General features: G+C 38.7%; 1 protein-coding gene across 4 annotated transcripts in view; it reads right to left on the bottom strand.

Annotated features, from left to right (window-relative positions):
- Positions 1-19,113, bottom strand: part of LOC124605803 (Ca(2+)/calmodulin-responsive adenylate cyclase) — a 353,810-nt gene that overhangs the window by 138,127 nt on the left and 196,570 nt on the right. For 3 of the 4 annotated variants that reach the window (XM_047137705.1, XM_047137704.1, XM_047137702.1), the window contains 3 exons: positions 17,067-17,228; positions 14,406-14,507; positions 9,361-9,546 (listed from right to left, as the gene is read on the bottom strand). In XM_047137705.1, the coding sequence (XP_046993661.1) occupies positions 9,361-9,546; positions 14,406-14,507; positions 17,067-17,228 (450 nt within the window). The remainder of the gene's footprint in view (positions 1-9,360; positions 9,547-14,405; positions 14,508-17,066; positions 17,229-19,113) is intronic. The other variant, XM_047137703.1, reaches the window with a different exon arrangement.

Raw genomic sequence — 19,113 nt, 5'->3', positions numbered from 1 at the left:
ATCAAAAATTATGAATATGCCCAAAACAGAAGAAGTATATGAACAGGTGAATGACAATCAGGAGGTGAATATAATGGGAAAGGAGACAAATCTAAGGATTCAGGATTTTTGTAAGGCAGTGAAATCAAAATGGGAGACGGAATTACATACAGCAGAGTGTCTAGTTCACAGTTGCGTGAAGGGCCACAAAAGGAATAAATGACGCTTAGTGAATTAAGGGAAGCACAAAGTGAATAGTTCTGGAGAAAACAGGAGTTCAAGGAGAAGAGAGAGATGGAGGAACAATGGTTGAGAGAAGAATTAATGGAGAAACAGGAGGAATATCCAGTGATACAGGTACTAAGAAAACTTACAGCATATTTATTGATCTGCTGAGTCAGGAAGAAGCAGAAAAGAATGAAAAGCTCAGTGGCTAAGAAAAATGGAAGAACAGAATCATGACAGAAAAAAAGAGCAGCAGAAGAGGACAGAAGATACCAAAGCAAGGGTTTCCAAATTTGACACTGAACTTCTAAGACCAGACCAGACTGAAACAGTTCCAATGATCAGTGAAGAACTCTGAACCAAGTACAGTTTTGGGTAATGAAGAAAATTCAAAACAAAAGAGCAACACATAAGCAATATATAGGAATGTAACCAAAACTGAGGAGACAGTAACAAGGACAAACAGAAGGTGTGATGGAATATGCAATCCAAGTTGTAACAGTCAAGAACAAAGTCACAAAAGACACTCAGCAGAACCAAAGCAGATGAGCGGAATACATCAAAAGGGAGTTAGCAACACAGTGAAACAGTAGTAATAGAATGTCACTTGCAGGTTACGTGATAGCAGCAAATTTGATCCAGCAGGTGTAATCAGTCCTGATCCACTATATGTAATCAGTCCAACCACATTTCTTAAAACTTAAGAGGAGGATAGCTTACTGGTTGTACAGAAAAGGAAAACACCAACATTACTTCCACAAAGCTGATGGAAGACTCAGAAGTGAACTCCATGCTCACAAAAATGACAGCAAACAGCTACTCTAATTCTGAGCCTGCATTCTTGGAAGGAGACTGCTTAAAAGAAACTCAAAATGAAATAAAGTGTATACTAGTAAACAGATCCAAATACCAGACAATGAAAGAAGAATGAAGCAAGGATAAGATGGGAAAGCAGGACATGGCACAAAATTCAGAACTATCTCAAAAACATACGAAGTGAACCAAACAAAAAGAGTCAGAACTTACTATACAGTACAAAAAGGAATGGAAAAATGAAAACTATGAGCCTCATTAGACTGGGGTGAGAACTCTCTTAAAACTCCAAGTGTGTAAATGACTATATAAATTTTCAAAATGTTACTGCAATGAAAAAAAATTAATCACTCAGCAGTGTGAGAGCAAAAGGAATTCTATGAGTGATTGCGCTTCTATCTGATGCTTAAGAATGATTTTTTTTTTTTAATTCAGATCCTGAACATGTCAAGAGCTGACGCCAACAGCAGCAGCAAGGATGAGTAACAATCCGCACAGGTGCAGGGTAGGGCTGTCCCCTTCTACAAAGCACAGAGATGAGCCAAATCCACCCATCAACAATGAGCAGAAACAGAACAAATTTGCTCACTCCCACGCATTGGGCAGGCACTGAGTCATCAGGCAGGACTCGGTGCACGCAAGATGACCCATTGGCTGTCACACAGCCGGTGTAGGAGAGAGAGCATTTACCCCTAACAGCACACATAAGGCCAGCTGCTATGTTCAGCAAGAAAACCATGTGTGCTGTTCTGTGGAAGTGCAATGTGTTACCCCCCAACCATCACAGACTATGAGATATGTAAGATTTTTGAAAACATAGTCAGCGATCTTAAAAGTAGTTAAAATTTAAAACGGTCTTGATCGCAATCTTGTTCAAATATTTTCTATTGGAGAGAGTGACCAGTTTCGACTCTGTGAAAGACTCATCTTCTGACTACAGAACGGTGGATGGACACTGATAGATGAGTTCCGTCAACCCTCAACACTCTTGTAACTGCTCATCAATAAAGGAAGTTTTTATAAAACTGACTGACTGAGTATTTTTTGTTGTGGTGCAAGTTTATTTGTAAATATTGCAATTCTTTGTAGATTACATTATTACTGTATATTGAAAACAAAATTGTAATACCTTGTAAGATTATTAAATTATTTGTGTAGCCAGGAGGAAATTTAGGTTTTGAAAATCCATGACAGAATGCAACAATACCAGAGAAGGAAAGTTGCTACTCACCATATAGCGGAGATGCTGAGTCGCAATAGGCACAATAAAAAGATTCACACAATTAAACCTTTCGGCCATTAAGGCCTTTGTCAGCAGTAGACACACACACACACACACACACACACACACACACACACACACACACACACACACACACACAAACGGAACTTGCACACACATCAGCAGTCTCAGAGAGCTGAGACCACACTGCAAACAGCAGCACCAGTGCATGATGGGAGTGGCGACTGGGTGGGGTTAAGGAGGAGGCTGGGGCAGGGAAGGGGAGGGATACTATGGTGGGAGTGGCGGACATTCAAGTGTTGCAGTTTAGACAGAGGGCAGGAGAGAAGATGCGGAGGGTGGAGGGGGTAAGTAGTGGAAAGGAGAGAAATAAAAGAAATTAAAGGACTGGGTGTGGCGGTGAAATGACAGCTGTGTAGTGCTGGAATGGGAACAGGGAGGGGGCTGGATGGGTGAGGACAGTGACTAACGAAGGTTGAGGCCAGGAGGGTTACGGGAACGTAGAATGTATCACAGGGTAAGTTCCCACCTGTGCAATTCAGAAAAGCTGGTGATGGTGGGAAGAATCCATATGGCACAGGCTGTGAAGCAGTCCTTAACATGAGGGATATCATGTTTGGCAACAGTGTGGTCCACTTGTTTCTTGGCCACAGTTTGTTGGTGGTCGTTCATGCGGACAGACAGCTTGTTGGTGTTCATGCCTACATAGAATGCAGCACAGAAGTTGCAGCCCCATTGAAGGCATTAACTACAAACAAATCCGCGGTACAGCTATGGGCACCCGCATGGCACCATCGTATGCTAACCTATTCATGGGCCATCTAGAGGAATCCTTCCTAAAAACCCAGAATCCTAAACTCTTCACCTGGTTCAGATTCACTGATGACATCTTTGCTATCTGGATTGAAGGTGAAGACACCTTATTCACATTCCTCCAGAACCTCAACAACTTCTCCCCCATTCACCTGGTCCTACTCGACCCAACAAACCACCTTCCTAGATGTTGACCTTCACCTCAGAAATGGCTACATCAGTACCTCTGTCCATATAAAACCTACTAACCACCAGCAATACCTCCACTTTGACAGCTGCCACCCATTCCATACCAAGAAGTCCCTTCCATTCAGCCTAGCCACCCATGGTCATCACATCTGCAGTGATGAGCAGTCCCTCCCAAAATATACTGAGGGTCTCACTGAAGCCTTCACTGACCATAATTATCCTCCCATCCTTGTACAAAAACAAATCTCCCGTGCCTTATCTTTCCACTCTCCCACCACCTCCCAAAGTCCCACGGTCCGGCCACAGAGGAGCATTCCCCTCATAACTCAGTACCATCCGGGACTGGAGCAACTGAATTACATTCTCTGCCAGGGTTTCGATTACCTCTCATCATGCTCTGAAATGAGAAATGTCCTGCCCACTATCCTTCCCACCCCTCCTACCGTGGTATTCCGCCGTCCACTGAACCTACACAATATACTCGTCCATCCTTACACAACCCCTGTTCCCAGTCCCTTACATCATGGTTCATACCCCTGTAATAGACCTAGATGCAAGACCTGTCCCATACATCCTCCTACCACCACCTACTCTAGTCCAGTCACTAAGATCACCTATCCCATCAAAGGCAGGGCTACCTGTGAAACCAGTCACGTGATTTACAAGCTAAGCTGCAACCTCTGCGCTGCATTCTATGTAGGCATGACAACCAACAAGCTGTCTGTCTGCATGAACGGCCACCAACAAACTGTGGCCAAGAAACAAGTGGACCACCCTGTTGCTGAACACACTGCCAAACATGATATCCCTCATCCTAATGAATGCTTCACAGCCTGTGCCATATGGATCCTTCCCACCAACACAAGCTTTTCTGAATTGCACAGGTGGGAACTTTCCCTGTGATACATTCTATGTTTCCGTAACCCTCCTGGCCTCAACCTTCGCTAGTCACTGTCCTCACCCATCCAGCCCCCTCCCTGTTCCCATTCCAGCACTACACAGCCATCATTTCACCGCCACACTCAGTCTTCTAATTTCTTTTATTTCTCTCCTTTCCGCTACTTACCCCTTTCCCCCTTCGCACCTTCTCTCCTGCCCTCCACCTAAACTGCAACACTTGACTGTCCGCCACTCCCACCATAGTATCCCTCCCCTTCCCTGTCCCAGCCTCCTCCTTACCCCCACCCAGTCGCCACTCCCATCATGCACTGGTGCTGCTGTTTGCTGTGTGGTCTCAGCTCTATGAGACTGCAGGTGTGTGTGTGTGTGTGTGTGTGTGTGTGTGTGTGTGTGTGTGTGTGTGTGTGTGTGTGTCTACTGCTGACAGAGGCCTTAATGGCCGAAAGCTTTAATTGTGTGAATCTTTTTATTGTGCCTATCGCGACTCAGCATCTCCGCTATATGGTGAGTAGGAACTTTCCTTCTCAGGAAATTAAATAGAATATACCTGAAAAACCAGTTTCCAGTATAATTGTTATAGTGTTCAGCACCATAAATAATTAAAGCACACATCTTTTACCTCTCATAAACAGCCGGAGCTCAAAAAGCTCAACGCTGGGGCAACTGAGAGGATTACGTTCTCCTATATCCTCTAACTCAAGAAACGTGGACACAGTTCGCAAATATGAACCAAGTCTGTCTTCCTTTTCATGTTTCTTTATTATTAACAACATAAAATTCACTTCAGCTTACAAGTAAAGAAAAAAAATGGCTTGCGCTTTCTCCAACGATTGTCATCCCTGGGTGTAGAATTTGAGTCTGTGGAGTAGGTTTCATCATCAAAGGACGGCGTCGGCTCTTTTGCAGTTTCCCTTGTAGTGATCACCCTTGATGTTATCTGGCCTCTATTCACACTTTCTTGTGACAAAACGTCTTTATAAATGTCCTGAGGATTATATTTTCTATTGGATCCAAGTTGATCTCTTGACTGCCTCTTTGTTGAAGTAACTATCTTTCTGTGTGCTCCCGGTGAGTCAAGGCATGTTTCTGACTGTGAAGTGGCACCAGTTGAACCCTCTCTGTCACCAATGAACACACTGGTATCCTGACTGTAAGATCGTATCACTGAGGATCTTGATTTACTTCAACTTGTATGTTCTTCTGGTCAACTGTCAGTGCCTATGGTAAAATGTACATTGCATACTAAACTTTTAGTCAGCCTGGAAATCATCATCCTGCTCTTGTTTTCCTGTCTCACTGCCAGATGAGTCTCCTGTGTCCTTCCACTGCATATTGTCTGTGATACCCGCTGATGGAGAGCACAAGTCATCATCTAAATCATCATGGCTGCTACCCATGCGACCAGTGGGCCCTCCTTTTCAATTTGCTGTTCCTCAATATAAAACATTTTCCAGGTACTAGAGACCACTATTATTGATATTATTAAAACCACATAGCAGCTCAATTTGCTTCCAACGGTGGACAAATTCTTTCAGTTCCTGTGTAACTTCATTTAAGGCAGTCCTTGCTTCCACAATGCTTCGAGCAACATCATCTATAGACTTCCCATGAGTTGATACAAAAGCGCCCACCAAATTTGATGTTTTCTTTCTAAGCTTCTCTTGCTTGCTGAAGTTGCTTCTCCACTGAAAGCTTTTTCTTAATATAAGCCTTATTTTCTATTTCATGAGTAAGTTGTAACCATTGCTGTAACCCTACTGGAGGTGACCAACAACGATTTTCTAATTCACCTACTGCTCTCTGAAGCTCCCTGCACAACCATCTCAATTTCAGCTTTCAGTTGTGAAACCTCAAGATAAGAATAAGATGTCCGCATCTCAGCATTATCACAACCTTGTTCTAGTAGTAGTTTTTCCAAATTCTGCTTCTCTGTCGTCACACAATCCCGTTTGAACCTAGCTTGCTCAAGCTCTTTCTGCAATTTATCCTATGCACGTTCTGCCTTATGGAGACTCTCCACGTCACTCATCATGTGTCTTAGATGTTTCTTAGAGTTTTTATTTTGATGATAGGCATAACAACACCCAATAAGTGCTCCAAGTAAAAGAGTTATGAGGATGATGTCCTTTGTTCCATGGCTGTAATCTTTCAGTGGGCCAAGCAGTACAACATCCATAGCTTTCAGTGCAATTTTCTGTTTGTGAATGGGATCTTTAATTCCCAGAACATTGCTTAAGTAATGCATGTTATTAGCTTCTAGTCTTGGCAGAGCTGCTCCTGTAACTCTGTTCACAATAAATGTTGGAATGGTACTGTTGTAACTCAACATTTGTTGCTAAACACTCAGCAGTTTTCTCTGCAGTCCAGTTATGAACTTCAGAGTGAATCCAGGCTTCCCATAATTCCTTCACGGGGATATGCTTGTCATTATTGCGATGAAATGCATGTTGCCTCCGTTCATGACCCCTGGCGTGGTTCAATTCTTCTCTCAAAAACTCATCTGTTTCAGAGAGATCTACATTCCCATTTGCATCATCATCCAACTGCCTATGCAAAGAACATATGGTCTCTAGACCCACCCAATCCTCCGAGGCCTGTGTCAGACAAGCAGCATCATCATCACTGCAGTTTTCACCAATAGCTGCTTCTAGTCCAGCTGTGTAAGAGTCTGAATCACTGAAGAAACTTCTTAAGCAGATTTATCTGCTTAAGAAGTTTCCAGAGGAATGGAATGCGAAGATTTGAAGGTTCTTTCCTCTCTTAAATCTTCATGTGATTTACTTTCACTGTTTTCTTCATAACAGAAGGGCACAAGGAGCAAGCACAGAACACTGACAGTTTTGGAAATGGCTATGTGCATTGTATCAGTTGAAACACACTTTTATTGATTCAGATTAATGCAAAACCAAGTAGCACATCACCTCCCACACTCATTCCTCTTTCACTAAAATCTCGCAGTATACTCTACTGCACATGTACAGCAAAATACTTATTACAAACAAATACTGCTACACGCTGCGGAGAGACTTTTTGAACACCTCATAGTTTAGGTTTAATTGTGATGTTTCCAGCATTTATTATTCTGATTGTCCAAAGTAAGGAGTGACTTCAGATTTAAATATTTGGTACTGAGCAGTTACACGAGCATCGAGGGTTGACGGAACTCATCTAGCAGTGTCCATCCACCGCTCTGGAGCCTGAAGATGACTTTTCACAGAGTCGAAACCGGTCACTCACTCCAATAAAAAAATATTTTAACAAGATTGCGATCAACACTGTTTTAAATTTTAATTTTAACTATGAGATATGTATCAACTCACCAACAAGCTAGAGTACTTCTGTATGTTAATGGGAGTGTAGCGAGATGCGCATTTCAATTCTTTTTTTGTTAATTTCCCTTCTGTTCTTTTTCAGCAGACAATTACGAGTAATATTGTCCATGTGGAGCATGTAAAAATGAAAAGCTACTGACAACTCAGACTCAACATGATGTCATTTCGAAGATACGGTAAATGAAAATTTTCAATATAATGAGCTGAAATATTTGTGCATCTGAATTAAGTAGTAAATCAAAACAAATGGTGCAAACTGAAATTTTTTTTTTGTGACCTAAAGAAAGTGGTTTACCAAGCAGTGAAATGTCTGCAACTCTGAAAATACTTGAGAAACTATTTCTTTGTAAGAAAACTGCAAAAACAAATATGCCAGATGGACATTTCATAGAAGTTGCATTCCAACACAAATATGTAGCGCACCCATTTGGTTACAAATTTGTAGTTGAGAAATAGGGTTTATCCTAGGGCAACTGAAAGGAAATGAAAGCATTAAGAACCATCTAGTGATTAATTGTGAAACATTTGAAACTGGTAATGGTATTTTTTAAATATATATATGTCTCCAACCGTGTCTTTATTTGGCAAAATTGCAAACTAAATTATTATTGGAATAACGTGTCATGTCAGATTATCTCACGCAATAGTTAATTCCTCCTCCCCTCCCTCCTCCACCTCTTGTTTATTAGATAATGCTACATTTAAATCAAGAGACACTAAATTTTGCATGTAGGATGGCATCTTTTAGGATGTTATATGATAAATTTGTTGGTAGTAATGTTGTCATAATAGTGAGTGATTGCTGAGTAAATTTGTAATATTGTGTTAGTTATGCAACTGCAATTTCCATGCCCTAATTTTTTTTTATCTTTTATTTTCCAGATTTTCTTGTAAATTTGAAAAGAAGATTTAGTGGGGGAATGCATGGTATCTTTATCTTTTAGGGGTCTGTGGTTATTGTGGAGTTAAGTAGAGGCAGTTGGCAAGTTACTGTTGAGACGAGTGTGTCGACCAGAACGGTGTGACTCTCAGTAGTTAAGATAGTAACCTGAGAGCTAAGCAAAGGGGAAAAAAATTACATGCTTGCATTCATTTGTGATCAAGAACAAGTTCCTGTGTTATAAATACGGGGTTTTCAAAAAGTTTCTCCACAGTGCCATATGATTGTTAGCTGCGCATGTCGTATGATTGTTCACCTGCCTGGGTTTTTCAACCAACCAATAAATGTACAATGATACTGCAGTGATATTCTGTATCCTATACATAGGAGAACTTATGTTTTTCAACAAGATGGTGCAACTGTGCATACAGCTTGCGTTTCAGTGTCACTGCTTGCTGATGTTTTTGGTGATCGCATAATTTCACAGGGACTTTGGCCTCTATGATCGCCTGACCTACCACCACCTGACCGCCCAAAATCCATTGATGAATTGAAAACTGCAATATCCACTTTTGCTGTTTCTGTTACAGAAGAAATGTTACAGCTTGTGTTTGGAAACACGATCAGATGAATTGAATTATGTATTCAACAACACAGGGGACACTTTCAACATTTAATGTGAAAATCTGTAAGTAAAAATGAATAATCAATAAATTCCCAACCTGTATTTCACTGAGTTTCATTTCGGTATATTCCTGCACCATACGGCATGCGCAGCTAACAATCATATGGCACTGTGGAGAGACTTTTTGAACACCCCGTAGTTTAGGTTTAATTGTGATGTTTCCAGCATTTATTATTCTGATTGTCCAAATTAAGGAGTGACTTCAGATTTAAATATTTGGTTTTACTACCCAGCACTATAAGTAAACCAAAGACAAAAAGACTTAAATGCTGTATTATTATAATAATAACATAAAACTTACCTGATTCTCTTTCTCCCTATCTTTGAAGCACAATGTTGCAAGGTTGACATGGGTTGACTTTTCTCTGTCAACACTCCGTGCATCAATAGCTTGTGCCAAATACTTATTTACACGATTTGATGGTTGATGATACACACTAGAATGCCGTTTCTTGAATGGTCTTTTGAACTTCTCTGTTACCTTGTTCTGCAAAATGTATACACTATTATTCTTCAGTGAAAGGTTTGGGCAAATACCGTGTAAAAAAAAAAAAAAAAAGAAAAACACCAACAGACTGATATAATAAGTTCTATAGTGTGTGTGTGTGTTTGTGTGTGTGTGTGTTTTCATGTGCATGTGTGTGTGCATGGACATACTCATATTTTGTTTGAAAGCTCTTTCCACATGCCTGCTCAGCTCTTCCACTCTCGAATAGCGATCAAATCTTATACATGCTGATTCAAAATAACTATCCACACTTAATGGGTGTAATGGGTGCATAAAAATAAGAGTAAAATGTGAAATACAGTTTTTTTTCTGTAATTGCTTTATTTTCGGGTTACAACACATAATACTTGAGGTAGATGTACATTATGGACCAGTACGGGCTTTTGGCATGTTGTATTCATCTGATGTGCTTTGTAGACTCCTCTATACTGCTCAGTTGATTCTGCCATGAAATGCCATTGTTTACTTGACTTCAGTCAGCCCCATTGTACTCTATGGTGCTGTTTCACTGTAGCGGCAACAGACATAATACATACTTTCATTCTGTCAATCGTTCAAAGAGTACAGTTGTTGCGTATGGTATGATGGTCTAGGGACTCAAACAGTGAATATGTGGATATAGACCACCTTCATGACACAGCAGAAGGCAATGCATGAGCAGCAATAAAACAGTACATAGAGATGTTTCCAAACAGAAGAGTACCAAACCATCAGACTCTCACAGTTGTGGACAGGTGTTTAAAGGAATCTGGCATTTGTGGTACACCACAGTTAGGTTGTCATCAACTGGATGGAAAGAGCTTTGGGAACATATTGGAAATGGCAACTTAAGATACAACCATAAATACTCACTGTATGTGTGTCACCATAAGGGTTCCTCAATCAACTGTACTACACCTGTTTTGGAGACAGCAATTCCGCTCATTTCCCCTGAAGAAGGTACAGGAGCTAACACCTATAGGTACATACAAATTTCGGTTGTGAAGCAAGAGACTATCTCAATGTTGCATGTCCTGATAAGTGGACAGTTCATGGAGGACCAGTTGCTTTGACCCACCATATCTCTGAATCCTAACCCCTGGACTTACACCTTTGGGGCCTCCTCAAGGAGCTCATGTATGGTACTGAGTAACTGAGAATGTAGCAGAACTACAGCAGAAAAATGAAAATGGGTGTGCAACTGTGCAGTATAAGATGAACAGTGCATGCAACATTTAGAGTGCAGTAAGAGATCAAGAACCTCACTGTCTTAATCTACAGAGACATCATTTTGAACATGTTCTGGTGTCAATGCACAGTGCTCAAATTCTGTTCCTTCATGTCATTGCTTTTCAAGAAAAATTAATTTTGTACTGTTTGTGCTGCTCTCATGATACCTGCTTTACTGCATAACTCTGACATAAAGCAATTTCAGAGATGATATCCATAAAGTTTTTACAGTTACTTTTGAATCACCCTGTATCGATAGATATGTATCATATTATATTTCGCAACAATTAATTTGCACATTAAGGTTACTTTGTCACCTTAACTGTTACGCTTAAAAAATATTTTCCTGTAATTGACACAACCATTTATTAATGATGCAAATTTGTAGATATAATTGACTTTACATCTCAAATAAAAAGCCTATTCATCTCAAGAGAACATCAATTAACAGACAGTGTTGGTCAAAAAACCAGAAATTTTTATGGGGTGGGGAGGGGGAGGGTACTTAACGGAGCTTAAGTCTGCAAGAGTGGCAAGATGTAGGAACATGTTGGAGAGAGAGTTTTCACCTCCAGAGCTACTTCCTATACATCCTTCTCAAATTTTTCTGGTCCAACACAATTTGCTCAACAATTATGCTAACTACCTCTCCCAGACTTTCCTCAGCCACAACTGCCACACAGTTATTATCTACAAACATATCTTGCATGTACCTTCTTCTCACCCTGTGACGAAAACAGCTTCCACTTCCAAAAAACTGTGGAGCCAACTGTCCCTTTCTCACTCAGTACCACCTAGGCCTACAATACCTTAACACATTAGCCTGTCAAGATTCTGGCCGTCTCGCATATGGCTCCAAAATGAGATTTGCTCACTTCACTCCTTATATATCCTTTCCAAAGTACACTGTTGCCCTCCATTGTCCTCCTATTACACACAACTCTTTGTGAAACCATGACATTCCTGACCACACATGTATACCAAACAGCATGTGTCCACGGACAGCTTTTAATATGGAATGACCACCACCAAACAGCATGAGTGCATGACTTGACACAAAAGAACAGTGTTTTGGTTATACCCGGTATCCAGTTGTTGAGCAATCTCTAAAGCATCATTCCAGAGAACTGATTGCCTTCTACATTACAGGGGACATTTGCATATTTCCATCCAGCACCAATTTGCCTCTACCATCCTCCAGAACTTACTTCTGTCTGTTAACATCCCCCCAGGTTTTATCATATTGGTAGTATTTCCTTAAATACTTTTTTATCCTCCTCTCTCTCTCTCTCTCTCTCTCTCTCTCTCTCTCTCTCTCTCTCTCTCTGGTTTTTACCCATTTCTTTTTCCAATTTTCTTTTATTTGTCAATTGCAATACTCATTCCACTTCTCTGTCCAAAAAAGTAGGACTAGTTTTTTTCACTTTTATATGTGTCATCGGCAGTACTGGAATTTTTCTGCCTAAAGATAAGAATTGGCCGGCCACTTTGTTTCATTGTAAATTGATTTTGGTTTTAAATCACTAATCACTTCTCTCCTTCAGTACCTTATTATTTTCTGTAGCCATTAACGGTAGCCCACTGTAATTTTCAGTCCTGTGAGACATTATGTACATTTTCTACACAATTATGTTACCACAAGTGGACTTCAAAAAAAAAAGTTACACATTATCATAGCAGACCAAGTAACTTTTGTTGAAGGCTGCAACACACAGACACATGCCACTATTTTTTCCATATTCACAAAGTCTCTATGAACAATGGTCAGAACATTCTACCAATTGTTCAGTTACTCAACAATACAAATGCACTCCTTATCATGGTACCATTCAAGAAACTGCTGTGCAAATGTACTCATAGTTGAAAAATCTATGATTGCTGTGAATCAATTCTCGATGAACTGATCAGTGTTGTCTATGGTTGATGATAATAATAATGGCGTGTGAGGAGGGCCTCCCGTCAGGTAGACCACTCGCCTGGTGCAAGTCTTTCGATTTGACGCCACTTCAGCGACTTGCGCGTCGATGGGGATGAAATGATGATGATTAGGACAACACAACACCCAGTCCCTGAGCGGAGAAAATCACCGACCCAGCCGGGAATCGAACACGGGCCCTTAGGATTGACAGTCCGTCGCACTGACCACTCAGCTACCGGGGGGAGGAGGGGGGGGTTGACGTCAATGGTCTTTCTTACCCATCAGTATCACATATGTCTCTGCAGTATTTGTTGAGTTGTTTGCACCATTTCACTACAGCTGGATGTGAAATTGCACTTGTTCCAAATACTGCTATAATTTTGCAGTGAATCAGCATAAAGTTTAGATGTTTTGTCCACAAGAAACTTACTGTCCCAGGTACTTCCATGTAGGGGTATACTTCCGGTTGCTGCACTATTTTGTTTGCATACTGTCAGTTGCCTCTTAACTGTACCACAGCAGAACTGTGTCTGCAAGCAACGCAAAACATGTAATGTCTCCTGAGAATGCACCACTCTTGTTGTGCAATGGTCTTGTATGGAACAACATGTTAAAGTTAATTTTTGAAGTCCCCTTGTGCTTAGTTGAGAACCAAATCAAAACACCTAAACAAAATTTTATTGGTAACATGAGAACCAGTCTCCCACAGCACATATTTGATGTTGGCTTCTGTTAACTTTGGACATATTTAACTATTCATAACCACATATCTGTATGTTAATTATCACTATTAGTATTACAATCCATAATTTGAAGGACACACACACACACACACACACACACACACACACACACACACACACACGCGCGCTCTCTCTCTCTCTCCAATATTAGCAGTAACTCCCAAGCTTTCAAGGAACGCTGTATCACTGTGTTACAGACTAACTGTTTATGCCATCACATCATAAGAGGAGAGACAAACTGCTAGCTTTATAGCAACAAGTAAGTTCTTTGGGGAACCTCATCCTCCACTTTCCACAGCTTTTACAGGCCCTTCAGTTAGTCTTGTAGGAAAAGTACCTCAAAAAACTCTTCAGTTAATGTGTTGCAAATGGTAGCTTTTGCAAATATTTAGAATCATCATAAACAGCTGTTCCTGAACTGAAAACAGTATTATTCTGTAAGACATCTTAATATGTGAGGGTGTGTAAAGTAAATCTTATTACTCGCAAACCACACAGTTCATACACTACATTTAGTGGTATAAAACTTATAGACAAGAGAGAAATTCTATGCATTGTCAGGCATATCTTTTTTAGCATTTTTTGTAATTCTGACCACTAGATGACTGGTAAAATATACATCTACAGCTCATATTTGTTGATACATCCTGTTATCATTGCTCAGTTTTTCACAACTATCTGAAAAGCTGAGGTAAAATGTAATAGTAAATATTTACAACAAATGAAATTAGGTTTTCCCATTTTTACTAATATTGTTAGTTAAGATCAGTTCTTTTAGTATAATTTGTTATGCTGAATGCAGGTAAATAAAAAGAAATCTTTTATTTGCACAAAACATATTTTCATTATTTGTTATGTTGTTAGTATGGAACATACTTTTGCTTTTTATTTATGTACAGGATGTGCCCAACATTTTCTAAAAATATGTATTATTCAGAGCAAAAAAAGCAGCATCCTCCCCACCTCACCTTGCTGGCTATATCTCGAAGGTCCAGTGCTTCTGTGCCCCCAAAAGGGCGACCTCCGGTTGTGGAGGGGTCAGCGTGAAGAGCTCTCTGCAAATCTAGCACCTACAACCAATGGCAGTGGGCCATTTACTCTACAAATGCAGCCGCTAATCATTGTGTTAAAAGCTGCCCAAGTTCCATCAAGCATGTTTGTCTAAAAACTTTGTTTATGCAACTAATACTTTATGCAACATATTGTACAGTTTAGTCAATAAATAGCAGTATACAGCTATTCAAGGAATCTACAAATTTAATGAGGCAAGACTGCAAATTTTGTTTAAGTATCTGAATGCTGTTTTCTTGTGATCACAGGAAAAAAATACACACTTGATCTATCATTGATTTTTGTGTGACAATATTAACTATTATATATATATTAAAAATATGAAAATAAGCATACTTCCTTTTTGTGATCACACAAAAAAAAGACTATATTAGACTGTCACTGCATTCCTTTCCAAAAAACTAATCATGAGTTATTTAATAAGATTTAATTTTGGTTTACAGAAAGTATAGTTAGTATTGTCTTTAAAATTATTTTCATGTTAGTAGAGAATCCTGAGATAAAAGAAATTGTATAGTTCAGTTTCACAATGCAAAGCATATCAGAGTTTGTTAAGTTAGTGCAAGTCAAGAAAAGATAAAATCCCCATTTACCTATACATGAAGTCACAAGCAAAGGCAGAACCCAATAATCAGAGACCCCTCCCCCTTTCTTTTATCGCATCCTTCCACAAATTAGAAGGAGGTGGGGGACAACACAAGTGTTTGTTCCCTATCTCTATCTCTATCTCTCCCTCCCTCCCTCTCTCTCTCTCTCTCTCTTTCTCTCAGGCAAGTGGTAAACTATATTTGCAAACTGAGGAACACAGTGATAATGATTGCAGTTTATACACTATAGCTTGTAACTTCATGCACATTTATGGTAGCCTGTACTCAATCTTAGTTGCTTAAGATTCTGAAGAAATAACTGTTACATGTAAGAAAATATGATATAAAATCCTGTGGGGAAAAAAAAAGCAACCAACAAGTCTCAAAAGCTTTCTTCCCCAACTATGACATACTGCTTACAAGACGACATGCACTTTCATGTCCTGTAGAGATTCCATATTGCCACACACTGTTAAACTGTGTAACATACCTAACAAGCAGTTACACATTTAAAGTAAATTTGAAATTTATTAAGCTGTTATGTATATTATTTAGCAAAAAAATAGGAAAACCCAGTAACATCACACAGTTATCTCTCTGTTCGACCAAAAAACACACTAACAACTTACTAACAGAATCTTTCTATCACTTGTGCCATGCACTTTTGATAAATAATTAAATCACTTAATTACTGCCATTAGGAAGCAAGAAACTGCACTCTGCGAAACTTGACTCTCAATTTTGGTAGGCAACAATTCCTCTTCTGCATCTACTGATCAACTACAATGACTTCTACAGCTTTTTTAAAGTTACAAATTAGAAGTTATAACTCAGTTTACTCCTAAAAGCAGGACTAGTTTTCTAGAAGCGTCACACCACACAACGAACAGCAGCTGTTCAATGACACCACAACTTGACAGTCTACATCATGTATAATGACTGCTGTAAAGTCTGATAGTGTTGTGTGAAGAACAGCTTTTCATCCACAAACAACTTAAAATTTGACTGTTACAGACAACTTATGATTCAGAGTGTATCTTCTGGTGTAACATTAAGCTTAATCTAAAAGGCTCTGGGGCATTCTTTTAAGAGAGTGCCAGGTAAGGTTTACTGACAATGTACCAATGGTGAATTAATCTGAAATATGAGTGCTGACAGTATGGCACTAATGCTACAAACAGCGTACAAAATACTGCAAGATTAAGCAATTATCCTAGATAATATGACAAATCTTAAAGTGTACGTCTATTTTATCTGTGTAATTTTTTTATGTCATTTTCTCTGTTCCTTCATATGCAACTTTTATTCTACTAGCAATTATTCCTTTACTTTTTGCCGGGACTGCTTTTATGCCCTATTCAAAAACTGTTGTTTTTCCTAAGGCTAAAGCGTTTTAAGACAAACACCCTCTACTGAACTAAATAATACAGATAATACTCAATCTCCAAGACTGTACTAATGTGACAAAATATTTTACCAGGGAGACTGTTTTATGCACCTACCATGTCAGTTGCAGTACTTAAAATACATCCCTTAAGAACCCCAATCTTGTTTTATTCACATGTAGATGTTCAACAGTAGTGTATTGAAGTAACGAGTGTCGGACACCTTTAGTAACCAACAATAGTCGTGGCTATTGTTCATTATAAATCAGTATAACCAGTACTGTCCTCTGTTACAGAACAAAACTTGAAAGCAAATACAATTCTTAAACATTCTTACACCTAGCCAGTGAGACAAGGTGTCACTGATGCTAAATATAGGCAATACATCCCCAGGAGAAAATTAGATTTTGTGAACAACTGAAAAGCAAATCCAATAATTCTGAGATACCAGTTTCAACTGTACAGTGTGATCTTACAGATCACAATGAAAATTCGAAACATCACTTTACAATTAATAATCTTTGTCTTCCTACATGGAATCAAAATTTAATGCTATCAGGCAATATTTGGGAATGACTGGCCTTACCTTCCTTGCAGCATTGGCTTTGTGATCTCCTGGGGCCACAGCAATGTTTGAGAAAGGAACCTCCATAGAATACTTAATGGAGTGTAGCAGTTGTACAACTACACTGGAGACATTCTTGAATGACAATTTCCGTCTCTGGGCTGCTCCCATAACTGATCGCACCTAAACAAGGAAACTGGTTTATAAATCTTGTTCATGACATACTGATGTTTTTGCTTAGTGAATGCATTAACAAACTTAATGTCGTTCTTGAAGTAACTAAACTGTGAATGATCTAAAGCCTAGGATGATGATTTGAAACAAATGCATTAAAACTGTCCATGGTCTTCAAAAATCTTACATGGTTTAAATATATAATCTTATATAAGACTTGATGGAAATATGAACAGCTTTGTTAATGAAAATTTATGTCATGTATACTTTTAATGACTTCATTAATTTTACTGATTGTTGGACAGATGTTGCACTGGGATTTAAAGAAATAAGAGTACAGAAAATTTTAAGCAACTGGCACACTATAAATTATAAATACATACAGTACAATGACAAGTACATCCAGTTGATTCAAAATTAATTTCAGCAAACACAGACACTATTGATTACTACAAAAGAAAAAGGAAGATGGATAATTTTTTTAATTTTAAAAGCAGCAAGATTCTCAAAGAATTGTAAACATTACTTATTGAAAGCTTTGTTCAGTAAATAACAGTTTCCAGAATCTTCATACTGATTTAGAATGGTGATCATTGGTGGTTAATGATTTTGTTAATATCATCTGAACATGAACCTCATGGATATGTTCTTTTTGCCTATCATTTAATTCTATTTCCACTTTCATTATTGACTGTTATCAGTTTATTGTAGCTCTTAGACAGCATTTTATTACCTATGGGCTCCAACTGCCAACTTGGACAAAACTTATTTCTGAATACATATAGGCAAAACCTCCAAACCACAGATGTTTTGCCTATGATGCAGACTCTCTGCACAACAAATTTTCAACACAGATATCTTGCACTTTAGTGATAAGACACCACAGTCTGATCACTGGGACACCATAAACCACAGGATAAGAAAACTCTAGAATGTGATTCAAGTCATTTTGGGGATTCACAAAGCAGCAGCGTTTATTTGAACTCAAAACAGTCAATACATGAAAACATCTCATCCCATGTTCTAAACATCAAACCTTCTTGCTGCAACCAAAAGGCACTAAAAAATCCACCCACTGAACACTAGTTTGAAAAAACAAGCAGAAATTTAATCACTCATCTGAACTATTATGCAGTAAGTTGTGCATTATTCTAAAGGTTTCCAGCAGAATTTTCCAGAATTTTAAGATAACTGAGTGATAAACCCTGGACATTTAATTCTAATTTAAAACTGTTATTCACAATTGTACTGTAGCATATTATTGAAGTATTTGTGTGTCCTTTTTCTAATGTTTATGGTCTTTTCTTTCTGTTTTCTAAATATTCTTATGAGTTTTTGAGACTAAACAAAATGGCTGTGACTTTTTTCATATTCAATTAACTTTTGTTCACACAGCGCTATGGAACCTGGTTAAATGTAATTAAAATAAATAAACCCATCTTCTGTTAATCAAATTATAAATCTTAAATAGAAGAATTAAACCTGTATTATAAATGTCATTGTGATGAAAAATTGTTTCTTGGATTTTAAGAACACAAATGTAGATTGCCTTTGGGTAAACCATTTATCATGTACCAAAGGAACCCTCCTTTGTGTATTGGCTCTACTAAAAAACAAATGAGGTCACAGGTAATTGAAAGATTAATGTGTACAAAGCTTGCTTCACTTATACCACCCTGTACTGAACACTATGAATTAATAAACCAACAAGATTGACAACATTCTCCTACTGTGAATGATCCATTTTGGGAGCAAATGTCACCTGCCTCATATAATTATATCTAAGTATTTATGAGAATTACATGTTGGTTCAACCAGATTAGACACATAGTAAAAACGTAATTAATAACGCAGTTATTAATGCAAGAATATTTAATGAAACATTCCTTGAGTA

This window comes from Schistocerca americana, chromosome 3 (genome assembly GCF_021461395.2).
Source record: "Schistocerca americana isolate TAMUIC-IGC-003095 chromosome 3, iqSchAmer2.1, whole genome shotgun sequence".
NCBI lineage: Eukaryota > Metazoa > Arthropoda > Insecta > Orthoptera > Acrididae > Schistocerca > Schistocerca americana.
The sequence above is the reverse complement of the archived record's forward strand: the minus strand, read 5'-3'. Positions and strand labels throughout refer to the sequence as shown.